This window comes from Anoplolepis gracilipes, chromosome 14, assembly GCF_047496725.1.
Source record: "Anoplolepis gracilipes chromosome 14, ASM4749672v1, whole genome shotgun sequence".
NCBI lineage: Eukaryota > Metazoa > Arthropoda > Insecta > Hymenoptera > Formicidae > Anoplolepis > Anoplolepis gracilipes.
Genome location: NC_132983.1, coordinates 6,818,696 through 6,833,743, shown reverse-complemented (window position 1 = coordinate 6,833,743; position 15,048 = coordinate 6,818,696). Strand labels below are relative to the sequence as shown.

The 15,048-nt window shown below is 31.1% G+C and overlaps 1 protein-coding gene and 1 long non-coding RNA gene across 5 annotated transcripts in view; one reads left to right on the top strand and one right to left on the bottom strand.

Moving 5' to 3' along the window:
• Positions 1–15,048, bottom strand: part of Stacl (SH3 and cysteine-rich domain-containing protein) — a 61,830-nt gene that overhangs the window by 2,346 nt on the left and 44,436 nt on the right. For 3 of the 4 annotated variants that reach the window (XM_072905333.1, XM_072905332.1, XM_072905334.1), the window contains 3 exons: positions 13,358–13,516; positions 4,828–5,007; positions 3,116–3,368 (listed from right to left, as the gene is read on the bottom strand). In XM_072905333.1, the coding sequence (XP_072761434.1) occupies positions 3,116–3,368; positions 4,828–5,007; positions 13,358–13,516 (592 nt within the window). The remainder of the gene's footprint in view (positions 1–3,115; positions 3,369–4,827; positions 5,008–13,357; positions 13,517–15,048) is intronic. The other variant, XM_072905335.1, reaches the window with a different exon arrangement.
• The window catches only part of LOC140672888 (uncharacterized), a 76,513-nt gene continuing 63,891 nt past the window's right edge, over positions 2,427–15,048 (top strand). Inside the window, exon 1 of the long non-coding RNA XR_012047972.1 lies at positions 2,427–2,618. This is a non-coding gene — a long non-coding RNA (uncharacterized lncRNA). The remainder of the gene's footprint in view (positions 2,619–15,048) is intronic.

Sequence of the window (15,048 nt, the reverse complement as noted above, 5' to 3'; positions counted from 1 at the left end):
AGACTAGTGATGAGCGATTTTTTAGAAAGAATCGATGTTTGAATCGAAGTAACTGAGATCGATTTACTAAAAAAATCGAACCAAAAGAATCGATCTAAAAAATCAAAATTACATAACAAAAACTAAAAAGTCATAATTTTGTAAGATGGATTATATTTGCATAATTATAGTAAATTATGTTTTACTTAAAAATAATTTGATTTATAAAATTATTTGACATTTGTTTCGGAGACACTCAAAAATTTTTAAAAAAAGAATAAAAATATTTTAAAACATTTTTTTTTAATATATTTATTCAATTTTCCATTCGTGCGCATATTGAAAAGCGCCACTTCCGGCACCACTAAACGTACGTATAACGAACATCAAATATCAACAGATCGAAATTCGATTTTCTACAATAAGAATCGATTCGTATAAGAATCGAACAGAAAAGAATCGATTTTTTTGAGAAAAAAGATCGATTTTCTGAAAATCGAATCGAGATCGCCCATCACTATTTCAGACTACTCATTGAAAATTAAAGATCAAAGATTAAAGATTAAAATTTGACTAATCAGAACAAAAGAAACTAAAATTGCTTTCTCCTGATTGTCAAATGTCAATCTTCAATCTTTAATCTCAATCTTCAATGCGTAGTCTAGATACGAGCTAAAGAACACGCCCCATCGTGCATTATTTACACACTCCCGACTCTTATTTGCACGCGAAATATCATTTTCCACGAATAAACGATGCGAGAATATATCATGAAACGATCGCGATTCACAGCCAAATAAATATAAATGCGTGGCGAAACGACCAAATGTTTTCTCTACTCTTTATGCGCAAGTGTGTACGAGCTCGAGTTTTTTTTTTAGGAAATTAATAAGAATATTCTTTGCGTGTCACAGTAACAATAGTAATTGTTTTAACATTTCAAATGTTATTATTGCGTAAACGACGTGTAAAACAAACTATGCGCATGACATGTACTATCTTTTTTCAATCCTTCGAACAAACGCGTAATCATTTTGTTAAAATTGTTAAATTAATTTTATAACTTAAAAAAACTAATCTACGATTATCTGTTGTTCGCAGATCGTTTCTTTTTTATCTCTTTTTGATTTTATTAATATTAACATATATATAATTAAATAATAATAACATCCTTAAAAACATTATAATAATTTAATAATGACTTTAAGACAACTGCCGTATACTTTACTCTTTTATATCATTTTGCTATTGATATTTTTATATGCATTACTTTTTTCTATTATTCTTTCTATTTGAATTGAAAAACATTTAGCCGCCATAATTACGTAAGTACGTGACGAAAGCAGTGGTACTTTGAAGTTGGCCCTGCATTGCATTTCGTGGCGTACTTGTGCCCATTCGGCTGTGGTCTGCGGTCGCGATCGTATCACGATTCTCGCGCCGTTTATTCGTGGAAAAGTATATTTCGTGCACGACCAAGTGTCAAGAGCGTGGAATTAAGTGACAGTGCGATTGTCTCGTGAGACTAATAATTCTCTAAATGCGCAATTCAGTACTCTCGATTTCGTGTATTTCAAACGAGATGAAAGTGGCGGTATTTTGATGTTGAATCATTATTATAATATTTCATTAATACGTATCAAACATTACTCTGTGAAAAATATTCAAAAGTTTTGGCGATAATAACGTTTATGATCTCAAAATAATTGTTACAGTATTACAGCGACAAACGTATGGCGGAGAATATTTTATCGCTTGAAAAAAATTCGGGCTCGAGGGAGGAGGACGTGACCACGTGGAGGACGGAGAGAGGAAATTCGAACATTTTACTGCGTACTTGGGTTCGGATGTGAATCGCGATCGTTTCACGACTCTCGCGTCGTTTATTCATGGAAAATAATACATTTCGCTCGCGGACACGTGTCGAAAGTGTCGAATTAAATGACGGACGAGTGTTTCGGAATGGTAATTAGTATGAAAATACGCGATCAAACGCATTTTCTCAATTTCGCGATCGATGCGATACTGCGTCACGTCGATGAGATTCTAGCCTAAATTTTATCACCGATTTGCATATTTCGCGTTGTATGCTCGTTCGACAAAGCATTGATATTATACGATTATCTAAAATATATTAGAAGGATCGCGTCATAATAATAAATCGATCGGAAGATTATTCGAATGTAATGTATGGATGGTCGACAGTCGCATCTATTATTGACCGGTTATGTTTTACACTGTTTATTAGTCTAAAGTCTAAATTATTGCGCGCCAGAAGCAAATGTGCAAGCCGGAAATGTCGTGTAAATCGAGGGATCATAGTATTTCGCGTTATTATTTTGTTTCTTCGAACGGTACAGAGGTTTTTGAGAGGTCCGGTGATTTATTTAATTAAAATATGAATAAAAAGTGAATAAAAAAAGTGCGCAACTGTGTCGTGATTGAGAGTATCGGATGAAAAATATATAACGGGCGATCGTTAAAAATAATAATAAATAGTGTATGGTGATTATCATATCCATCTGTATGAACACTTGAAGCAAGAAAGGAGCAAGAAGGAGTAAAGAAGCGGAAAGGAGCTACGAAGCAGAAAATAACAACAGTGGCGTATCATATTGCGGGACAATATCAGCTGATACGTAAGCGTTTATTCACGATATTTGTTGCATTAACATAATCGTGGCAGGAATAATTATAAACACTTTTTACTAAAAAAAAAAATTATAAATTTAAGATAAAATATTGTTAAAAGCTATGTGTAGAATAAATATTATGATTTAATTCAATTTAAAATATTAATATTTCTTTATGTATTTTTTTACCAAGAGAATAATTTAAAAAATTTATGGGTAATAAAAATTACAATTATTATTATTAAAATTATATATTTTTTAAATATCTGACATGTTTTTAATTATTATAAAATAAGCCATCATTTTTTAATGTTCCACAAAATTAATTTAAATAAAATGATTACAATAAAATAACAAATTTCAAGAAAAGATTAAGACATTATTTTAAAATGCACTAATTTTTTTTTTTTTTAGATAAAAGTGTTTATTGCTATAAAGCAAATTGATTTATGCAGTATTTGAAAATTGAAAAGCGAGAGGGTTTTTGCGCTATGATTACTCACTTGAGATCCAGCTCATCCGGATGTCGTGCTTCAAAGTTGTATAACACAACGTAGAGATTATTTGGCGGCAGTACACGCTTGCCACCGGGTGGATTCAGGTGATTCTGATTGTTGGTGTGTGGCGACGGACACGGTGACGTACTCGCTGACGAGTACGACTTTTCGTTCTCATCCGGCAACTCCATACTCGACATCCGGATGGCGCTTCGCACGTGCTTGTGCACACCGTGTGTCTGACCAGGGCTGCAAGGCGCTGTAAAAGATATATTTATTAAGCTTGTATAGTCCTAACAATAAGATTCATAGATTGCCGGACAATCTTAAAGGAAGGTTCCATGTTCATTTAATTGATGTAAATCTTTCAAGAAAATGAGCAGCTAAATTTCTTTCAGAATTTTTAAAGAGGAAAGACAAATGCGGGGTGTATACAGGGTGTCCCATTCGAATATCTTGAAAACCAAGCCAAGGGAGAGACAAATGGTTCAGACATGTGTTGTATGGTTTCGAGGGGGCCATAAGATGGTACCATTGGTTTGATCTTGAAGAGTCATTTGAAGGTGACGTGAAGGTCATCTTCAATTTCTTAAATGGAACCTACTATTTTTCATTACATATTCTTGTAGCTGACTTCGAGAGCTTTCCAAAACACTATGATAAAATGTTTTTTCATTAAACATTTTTCGAGTTATAAGGCTTCAAAGTTGCAATATTTTGACATAAAATACAAGATATCTCGTAAAATATTCATTTTTCGATTATCTTACCCTAATACTTTTATGCACAGAATAATGAGACGAATCAATTGGTGTAAAGAAAACACATAGTTATCTTTAAGAAAAAATCTGAATTTGCAACTAGCAGTTACACATTTTTACTTTAACATAATTATGTGTTTTAATTACGTCAATTGATTTATCTCGTTATTCTGTGCATAAAAGTATTAGGGTAAGATAATCGAGAAATGAATATTTTATGAGAGATGTATCTTGTATTTTATGTCAAAATATTGCAAATTTGAAGCCTTATAACTCGAAAAGTGTTTAATGAAAAAATATTTAATAGTGTTTCATAGTGTTTTGAAAAGCTCTCGAGATAAGCTACAAGAATATGCAAAAATATATAGGGTGTTCCATTTAAGAAATTCAAAATGACCTTCACGTGACCTTCATGTGACTCTTCAAGGTCAAACTAATGGCACCATCTTATGTCCCCCTAGAAACCATACAACTTTTGTCTGAAATATTTTTTCGAATTTTCCATATTTTTCGAAATATTTCACTGGAGAAATTAAAATGGGACACCCTGTATATACTTATTCGCATCTGTATATCTCGGATAATACCACGTACTAAAATTTATCATTTCGATATTAAAATATAACTATTTTTAAAACAACATTATATTAATTTTATAATAATTTTGCATTTTCTGAATTCCGTTGCGGTTGTTTTAATTTCACAAACTAAAATATAATAAAATATGAAACATAGTTTTGTGCGCAAAGAAATGAAGGTATATGAATAATCGAGTATCGAACCTATCTTACAATAAAATTAAAAAAAAAAGAAAAAAAACTTTAAGCTAAAGACACAATGAAACGTATAATTAAATGCTTTCTAAAATACAATCCAACAATTAGAGGGCCTTGCAAACTGGCCATTTTATATGCATCGACTTAATAGTGTACATATATTTATCCGCGGTTTACTCACACAGCCTGTTGATACTGCCGCTGTCAGAATGTCGGGGTGGCGTGGTCTCTCTCGCACCAGTAGCAGAGTAGTAATCTCGTGGGCGATGCCGGTGGTGCGCAGTCCCTTCCGGTGAGTCCAAGCTGAGGCTCTTCATCCTCAGGTTCAGCCTCTCGCGTCTACGTTGCGGACTATGTGGTGCTTGGTTTTTCGTAATAATCGGTTAGAAATTTGTTAGCCATGATAAAAGAGTTGCGCTTCTCGACGCTGACATTGAATAATTGCAAAATTTAATAATGAAACGTGGCAAACACATGATGATGAAAAAAATGTGAAAGTCTAAAATCTTCCGCCATGCTTTTTAGAATGATTGAAAATTTAAGATTGTAGTTTTTTTTTACAAACTATGAAATTAGATGAAAGTTTTTATTGACAGAACATCGAGATGTTAATCACACACAATCGCGTTTCAAATGGGAACAAATAAAAATTAATGATTTTTGAATGATTGTGGAATTAGGGTGAAATTCTTTGTTTAATTTCGATCTCTTTGTACAGAATTTTTTAGAAATACAATTTCCAGTTGAGATATTTTAATTTGCATTGAGAGTTGAAAGAGTGCAAAGATAAAGCAATAATTTATGGAGGTTAATTAAGCCTTTGCAATTAGTCGAGCGATAGATAATTCCATTTACTTAAATAAAATTCCACAAATTGTGACACATCTATCTATAAAAACGTAATCGGTGTCAGCGTCGAGTATATTGAAGTACCGGCTATACAAATAAGCGGAACAGTCTATTTACAAATACACGAATCACATTCAAAGTAATTTGTATATACATACACTGAGATAAAAAGCGTATAAACATAATTACAACGGGACACGACTCGCGTAAAAAATATGAAAAATTTTGTAATATTGCGGAAAAGAAAACAAACAATTTTATTTACAATATTTACATATGCTTTTATCGGAAAAAGTTACAACATTTTCAATGTATATATGTGTAAGAAGACAACAGAGCTGGATAAAAATCCACTTGATTCACATTACTTTAAACCTTTTATATATTAGATATTTTTTATCTTCTTCTTCTAATTGGGCGTTTCGACAGTACAAACTATATAATAAATAAAACTTTGATACGGGGATGCGAAAAAAATTCAATTGACTCTCTGTAACGACAAAAATGAACATATTTCACAACAAGTTTAGCCTAAAGACGTCTGTCGATACAAAGACGCTTCTCCAAGTTTATTGTTAAATGGAAATGGTTCTCTTCATCGCTCTACTGCCCATAAAAGTGTGTCGCTCGAATTTTATAGCACGTTTTATACGAAGAAACTATGTTTCTTCATTCTAAGATTATTTTCGAATTTCACTGCACGCTTTGCAAACAGAAATAAAAGAAAGGAAAAACGCGGTAAACGACTCAACAGTCATGTACTGAAAGCTGAAATGAATGAAACAAATCCTGTTTGTGTTGCTACAATAAAGAGGTGAACCGATAAAATAGCCTCGTTCGCTATCACAACGGCATAAAATCGATAGTGGCCGTGTTATATCGATTTAAATCCATGACAAAGCGTAAATTGTGTTCCGCTGCTTGTATTTACATACTACGTGCAACGAACCACAAAGTGCGATCGTTTTTCTCCTTCCACGATTTTCGATATTTATTAAAGTCATATTAACTTGGGGGACTCATTTCTGAAAAATATTTAAAAATAAAATTCTTTTTTTTTGTTCTTTTTCTTTTTTTAATTTATTTTTCAAGTTATATTCATTTAGAATCTATAGATTATTTGATAAAAAGAAGAAAAGAAAAGAAAATTCACTCAATTATATCGGTGTGTTGTTCTCTTGATATAATAATTAATAATTTTAATAAAATAATTAAAGTAATAATATTGAAGTAAATAAAAATTTGATAACCCTAAATATTGATAAATAATTTTTTATCCTTTGTGTAAAATTTATATTTTTTGCATTTTCAAATTGATATATCGATTTAGATTCGACACGTGTCAAATTAAAATTTTTATTCGAATTTTATTTTACGGTTTCATAGGAAATATCAAAAGCGACACCTTCTTGACACAGATATTAAGCTGAATTAGGGACTCATTTCTAAAAAATATTTAAAAATAAAATTTTTTTTTTCTTTTTCTTTTTTTAATTTATTTTTCAAGTTATATTCATTTAGAATCTATAGATTATTTGATAAAAAGAAGAAAAGAAAATAAAATTCTCTCAATTATATCGATGTGTTGTTCTCTTGATATAATAATTAATAATTTTAATAAACTAATTAAAATGATAATATTGAAGTAAATAAAAATTTGATAAACCTAAATATTGATAAATAATTTTTTATCCTTTGTGTAAAATTTATATTTTTTGCATTTTCAAATTGATATATCGATTTAGATTCGACACGTGTCAAATTAAAATATTTATTCGAATTTTATTCTACGGTATCGTAGAAAATATCAAAAACGATACCTTCTTGAAACAGATATTAGGTTGATGAATAAACAATCCTAATTATGGATCGTTGCAAACGTCGGCAACGTTGAAAATGCGAAGGATAACGATAAGTAGATGAAGACATTCCGTGATGTTACAGGCGAGTCGGTTCGAGAATCGAAAGCGTATACTTGCGTAAAGTGTCCTTGTCCTCTGTTCTCGTGTAATCTTGCATAATCCTGTACAAAATTTCACTTTTTGTTACTACATTTGTAATCCAAGTACATTCTCTTTGTGTACTTTTTCTCTTATTTTTCATCCAGTTAGCTAACTACTTTTGCAGAAATAAATTTTTAATAATCATGGTGTGTCCGTGTTTGATCGATTCACGCAGGTCACGTTTTTTTTTTCTCTCGTTCGTATAGAATACAATCCACCTACGTACACATGTTCAGTCGGATCGATATACTCGACAAAGAATCGATGCTCACATTTACTCGACGTTTGCGCATCTGTCTAATATTCATTGTTTTCTTGGCCGTCCATTAGCATCTTAATTAATCAACGAGCGCGAGACATGTCTCTCCGCGAGCGTATCACGAAACGAGTCAAATAATTATATAATAGATGGGAAATTAAATTGGAATTAGATTGGAAAACATTCTATACAATACGGATATTTATAAATATTCTTAAGAATGTTTAGTACCTATTTTTAAAAATATAGGAATTTAATAAAATTTGCACAGATTGTTCTGATACATGTTCAGAAACTTATAAAAAAAACCTCGAGTTGATTCACTGAAACAATCAAAAGTTATAAGGATTTTAATTTTCAATGAATTTACCCGTCGATATTATTATAAATATAATTATTTATATAAATAAGTATAAATATAATTATTTCTGTCCTTTTTAGCCCTTAAATTGATACGATTACAGATTTTCTATCTTATAAAAAACCTGTGGTCGTGTTGATTTAAAAGCTAAAATAGATAGAAATAATAATAGGAATTTAATCAAAATTTGCAAAAATATAGTTTAAATATAGAGGAAATATTTGATCACATAATTTTGGTCAAGTACTGACTAGTTGAAAAGATATTGAATATAATTTTCTCAATTTCATCCTATTATCCGAGATGACATATTATTTATTGTGAAAACGTGGCAACATAGCATTCAGCTGAGCCTTCTTTTGACATTTTAAATAACCTATCTTTTCATCTGAAGAAGCCTTTATATATACGTGGAAGCGAGAAGCGACTAGGCCTCTTATGTCAATTTGCAATTTGAGCAACTTATGAAACATTACCATGTTGCCACATTTCTTTCTTCTCGGAGAAATGACAAATTATTAAATTTATCAAAGAAATAGTTAAAAATCTATATTTTGTCATTATTCACTATTATAATTTTTATTCTGACATTTTAAATTACTCTGTACGAGTAAATTCTTTTATTTTTATAATTCAAATTTTGTGTTGTAATATTGAAATCGAGATATCGTCAATGATAAAAGTTTCTCATTATAATTTAAGAAACACGAAAGTTCTCCGAAGAAAAGCAACAGAAGTTGGAAAATACATTTCTACGCTCTAACTATGAATAAATAATAAGATTTTATGTAATCTTTATAATAATCATATGTTAAGATATATGAGAAAAGTATATATTCGTGAATTTCGACTACTTTTTGCTCCGATTGTAGGTGCTAAACATCCTTAAATACTCCTTGAATATCTCTAAAAATTCGCAAAAGCCAGATTTTTTTCATTAATGCCATTATTTTTGTTATACATTAATTTCAATTTCGAAAGGTATAATTATTACAAATATGAATGAGGATATGATCGAGAAAGATAATATATATTTTTATTTTGTCAACATTAATATATTCGATTTTTCATGAATATAATAATAAATAACGGAGCTGTCAAAGCGAACGTCGAAAAATTCAAGCATTGTTAAAATACATTCAAATGTTCAATACAAGCCCAAGAATAGCTGTCATGTATTTTTGTATTGTATAGAATACAAGAGTATAAAGGGAGGAGAATTGGGAACGGGGGTCGCTCAAACAAATAAATAAAATGGACAATATTCGAGCGGAAAAGGAAATGATGAGAGAGAGAGATCGGCGACGGGGTCGCGGTGTTCTCGAGGTCATATCATTCTCGAGAAAAGATCTATCGCGGCATTCGCGTATGGATTTATGTATGTATACGTATGTGCTTGATGCACCTCGCGCGAATGCATCATTCGTACGTCACGACATGACGCGCATCGTCATCGTTTTTTATTGGCTCCGCGTTGAGCTTGCACGTCCACGTCGGTTGTTTTCAGGGAGGTCGACGTCGATGGGGGCGACGACGATTCCTGCGACATCAGTACCAGGGGCTGTCCGAAGGGCCGTGTGCCGGAAGCAGATCCGCCGCTGCCGCGTCCTGATCAATCAGATTTCACAACGATAATGCGATTATATTATCGACATTTCGATCTCCTCCGACGAGGTCAGTCGCTTTTCATTCTTCATTCGATCTCTCGCGGTTGGTCTCAATCTCGAGATTGTTTAGAACTTAGAAGGAGAGAAAGCTCGAACAAATTCTCATTAATTGTTCTTATTAGAATAGCACAAGCTGGAAATCCTGATGTTATCATCCCTGGGGTTAGTCGGCGATATTTTTTTTTTTTTTTTTCGTTATTCGCTCCTTGTTGTCCTCTCTTTGTGCATTTATGTAGGATTATTCTTATGATACCGTAATTTCGCTTTCTTCGCGAGATACAACGTCAAGTATACAAGGGTATCTATCGTTATATAAACAAGTATAATTAAACAAATAAAAAGAAAACAGAACTAATAATTATAATAAATGATCAAATAACGAAAAAAAGAGAAAGTCTTAAAAATAATTAAAAATAATAATAATAATTGTTATTTTATTACAATCAATTTTTATTATAACGATTACTAATGTCGTTTTATTAATGTTTATTTATTATTATTACGTTAATTTTTTATATTATTATAATTATGATTATTAATATCAATACTATCCTTAATATCAACAATCAATAATGATGATGTTAATTATTATTATTATGATTATTATGCTTATTATTATTATTATTATTATTATTATTATTATTATTATTATTATTATTATTATTATTATTATTATTATTATGGTAACTTATGATAGATTCTCGAACATATGAGAGAAAGCTAATAGGGGGGTGATTTAGGGAGGGAAACTTGATAAGTCTCCGTGATAAAAGTCAAGAGGGTAAGAAGCGATAAAGAGTTTCTTTCGTCGTCGAAGAAAGACACCCACGACGACAAACGTGTCAGTCTAAAAAGATCGATTCGTTCGAGACTTGTCGAACAAGAGACCTGGATTTTCAGTCGAGAGAAGCTCGCAACGAGAGCTCCTTCAAAAAAATCTAGTACACTCGTAACAAAGATAATAAATATATAAATAATGAAAATAAATCGTTCGATCAAGTTAGTTTTATTTACAGTAATTTTATATGCAATGATATTAGCGATGCGTCTCATACTTTGAAGACTTTGCAAGATACATATACAGGGTGTCCTTTTAATTCCTCCAGTCGAATATTTCGAAAACCAAGTCTGGGAGAGAAAAATGTTTCAAGCAAAAGTTGTATGGTTTCGAAAGGGCCATAAGATGGTGCCATTTGTTTGACCTTGAAGAGTCACGTGAAGGTCACGTGAAGGTCATTTTGAATTTCTTAAATGGAACACCCTATATATTTTTGAATATTCTTGTAGCTTATCTTGAGAGCTTTCCAAAACACTATGATTAAATTTTTTTTCATTAAACACTTTTCGAGTTATAAGGCTTCAAAGTTGCAGTATTTTGATTTAAAATACAAGATATCTTGTAAAATATTCATTTTTCGATTATCTTACCTTAATACTTTTATGCACAGAATAATGAGACAAATCAATTGGCGTAATTAAAACACATTATTATGTTAAAGTAAAAATGTGTAACTGCTAGTTGCAAATTCAGGTTTTTTTTTAAAGATAACTATGTATTTTCTTTACACCAATTGATTCGTCTCATTATTCTGTGCATGAAAGTATTAGGGTAAGATAATCGAGAAATGAATATTTTACGAGATATCTTATATTTTATGTCAAAATATTGCAACTTTGAAGCCTTATAACTCGAAAAATGTTTAATGAAAAAACAATTTATCATAGTGTTTTGGAAAGCTCTCGAAGTCAGCTACAAGAATATGAAAGAAAAAATAGGGGGTGCCATTTAAAAAAATTGAGGTAACCTTTACATGACCTTCAAATGACTCTTCAAGGTCAAACCAACGGTACCATCTTACCCCCTCGAAACCATACAACACATGTCTGAACTATTTTTCTTTAAAATCAAAAATAAGAGAGATATTTGGGGTGGACACTTAAAATGGGACACCCTGTATATGTACAAATATATAAAATGTTTTTACGTGTGTAATTTATAATTCTGTAAAAGTCGCTGTAAAAATGATAAAATAAAAGAAGTGGAAATATAAAGTCGAATATACACACGATTAAATAGGTGGAATTTATCGTCGTGGGTGTGACAATCGTGAAAAACGTAACGCTATAGATAATTTTTTAATTGTAGATAACGACAATACGTTATATATATATATATATATATATATATATATATATATATATATATATATGTATGTGTAATAGAGGTGCTGAATAATACCAATAATAATGTCAGCGACTTACCTCTAAAAATCGGTTGAATTAATAACAAGCAGAATATATATAGATATATGTGGTAGAAGAAAAAAAAGCAGTAGAAAATAAGAAAAGATACAAGCGTGGAAGAAGGAGAAGAAGAAGAAGAAAAGAATACACATTAAAGAATCGATAGATTACGAATTTACGAGTCATGTCCCTGAAGAAGACGAGCGATTTTTACACAGACACATAGAGTGATCTCAGACCTTGGAATTGATAATACTGGAGCATGAACGACGTAACAAACACGCACAATATATACGTGCTTAAAATATAACACATAAGTACAATTACAATAGCAACAACTTAATTAGCCGAGAAGATAGAAATATGGAGAAGAATTATATTAAAAATAAAAAGTTTTTGAGACATTAAAGATACAATTTTTTAAATATTAAATCTTTGAATGTACATTGATGGTTTATGCAACTCTGGTTTTTATTATATTAATAATAATAAGAAATATTTAAAACTAAAAAAAATGATCGAATAAGCTATTCGATTAATATTCCTATCTTCTTCTCTCTTTAAATACAGTAATATATATATATATATATATATATATATATATATATATATATATATATATGTGTATAATATATGTAATATATATAACGATTATGGTACATTATATATATACATTATATATATATATATATAAAAATAAAAAGCGAAAAAGGAAAGAGTTGTTCGTTATCTTTTTTGCTTTTTAATGAACAGGAAGTAAATTTACAGAATGATACAAAACATAAAAAATAAATATGAAAATGTTTGATTAAATACTGGTACATCAAACTTAAACTGAACAAATTAAGATACACATTTAAAAACATGTTCACTCCATCAGTACTATGTCGATATGCTCCAGTAATTTCGTTTTATAACAATATCCATTGTAATAAAATTGATAATGTAGTTTCGAATCGAATTTTATGAATTTTTTCCTAATGACGCGATTAAATTACTTACAAGTGCGAAAGACGCTGCATTTATTAGGATTCCTATTTAAAATTCTCGGATCAAAAGAAAGGAAACTTTTTATTAATATATTAACGATAATAATAGTAAATGAGAAACAGTATTTTCTATGAATATAATATTATAAAAATTTATTAGGGATGAATGAGAAAAGTTTGAGAAGTAAAATTCAATCTTTGTTTTAACGTCCCGGACGAGAGCGTCTTAAGCACACATAATCCACCACTGTCCACGACTGTGTGTGGTAAAATTTCCAGGAAGATTTCACGACGTATATATTCCAAGGTCTGCGGGAATTGTTTGGTGGTGCGCCTTACCAGAGGTGGACGAGGAACAGGGATGGGAGGAAGCCCTCGCTGACGAAGGTGCTGCACCGGAGGGGAGATGTTCTGCTGTAGGAGGCGTAGGTGGTGAGTTTGTCGAGTTTCCTCGGATCTCGCCTGCCTGCTTCAGCACCTGGTATATGGCGTCCACGTCTGCCCACACGGGATAAAGAGACACAGCAATGCAAAAAAGCGCACCGACAGGACTATTTGTGGTCTTATGATGGTAGTTTTTATCGCGCGCTCAATCAGTGCTCAATTTGCTCACATTGATCTGTCTTCTTCTTCCCTTTTTTCTTCTTTTGCGTTTGATTTAAATGATAAGATGTGGCGCACACGAAGAACGATATATAGCGGCAAATGGTATCGAGTAATTCTCACGGATTAAATCGTAACGCTGAGAGAGATGCTTTTCTCACGACACATATAATAAATCTTATCTTCAAAAATAATTTAAACAATTTTAAATCTGAATTTTAAGCTTTTAATTACCATTATATTGAATTGAATTTAATTTAAATTTCTAAAGGAAGAAAAATTTCTAAATTTATAAATAAGAAATATACAGGATGTCCCATTTTAATTCCTCCAGTCGAATATCTCGAAAAGCAAGCCTGGGAGAGAAAAATGGTTCACACATATGTTGTATGGTTTCGAGGGGTCCATAAGATGGCACTATTGGTCTGACCTTGAAGAGTCATTTGAAGGTCACGTGAAGGTCACCTCAATTTCTTAAATGGAACCTACTATTTTTCATTACATATTCTTGTAGCTGACTTCGAGAGCTTTCCAAAACACTATGATAAAATGTTTTTTCATTAAACATTTTTCGAGTTATAAGGCTTCAAAGTTGCAATATTTTGACATAAAATACAAGATATCTCGTAAAATATTCATTTTTCGATTATCTTACCCTAATACTTTTATGCACAGAATAATGAGACGAATCAATTGGTGTAAAGAAAACACATAGTTATCTTTAAGAAAAAATCTGAATTTGCAACTAGCAGTTACATATTTTTACTTTAACATAATTATGTGTTTTAATTACGCCAATTGATTTGTCTCGTTATTCTGTGCATAAAAGTATTAGGGTAAGATAATCGAAAAATGAATATTTTACGAGATATCTTGTATTTTATGTCAAAATATTACAACTTTGAAGCCTTATAACTCGAAAAATGTTTAATGAAAAAACATTTTATCATAGTGTTTTGAAAAGCTCTCAAAATAAGCTACAAGAATATGCAAAACTATATAGGGTGTTCCGATTAAGAAATTCAAAATGACCTTCATGTGACCTTCATGTGACTCTTCAAGGGCAAACTAATGGCACCATCTTATGTTCTCTTAGAAACAATATAACTTTTGTCTGAAACATTTTTTCGAATTTTCCATACTTTTCGAGATATTTCACTGGAGGAATTAAAAAGGGACACCCTGTATGTATAATGTTACGTGTGTGTGTATAAAATTCAACTATATACGCGATAAATGAATCAAAAATTGTAGAATGACTCGAAAGAATTAAATGACTTTTTCTCTTTTAAATTAAAAAAAAAAAAATAAAAAAGTAACTGACATACACACACACACACACACACACACACACACACACACACACACACACACACACACACACACACTCTCTCTCTCTCTCTCTCTCTCTCTCTCTCTCTCTCTCT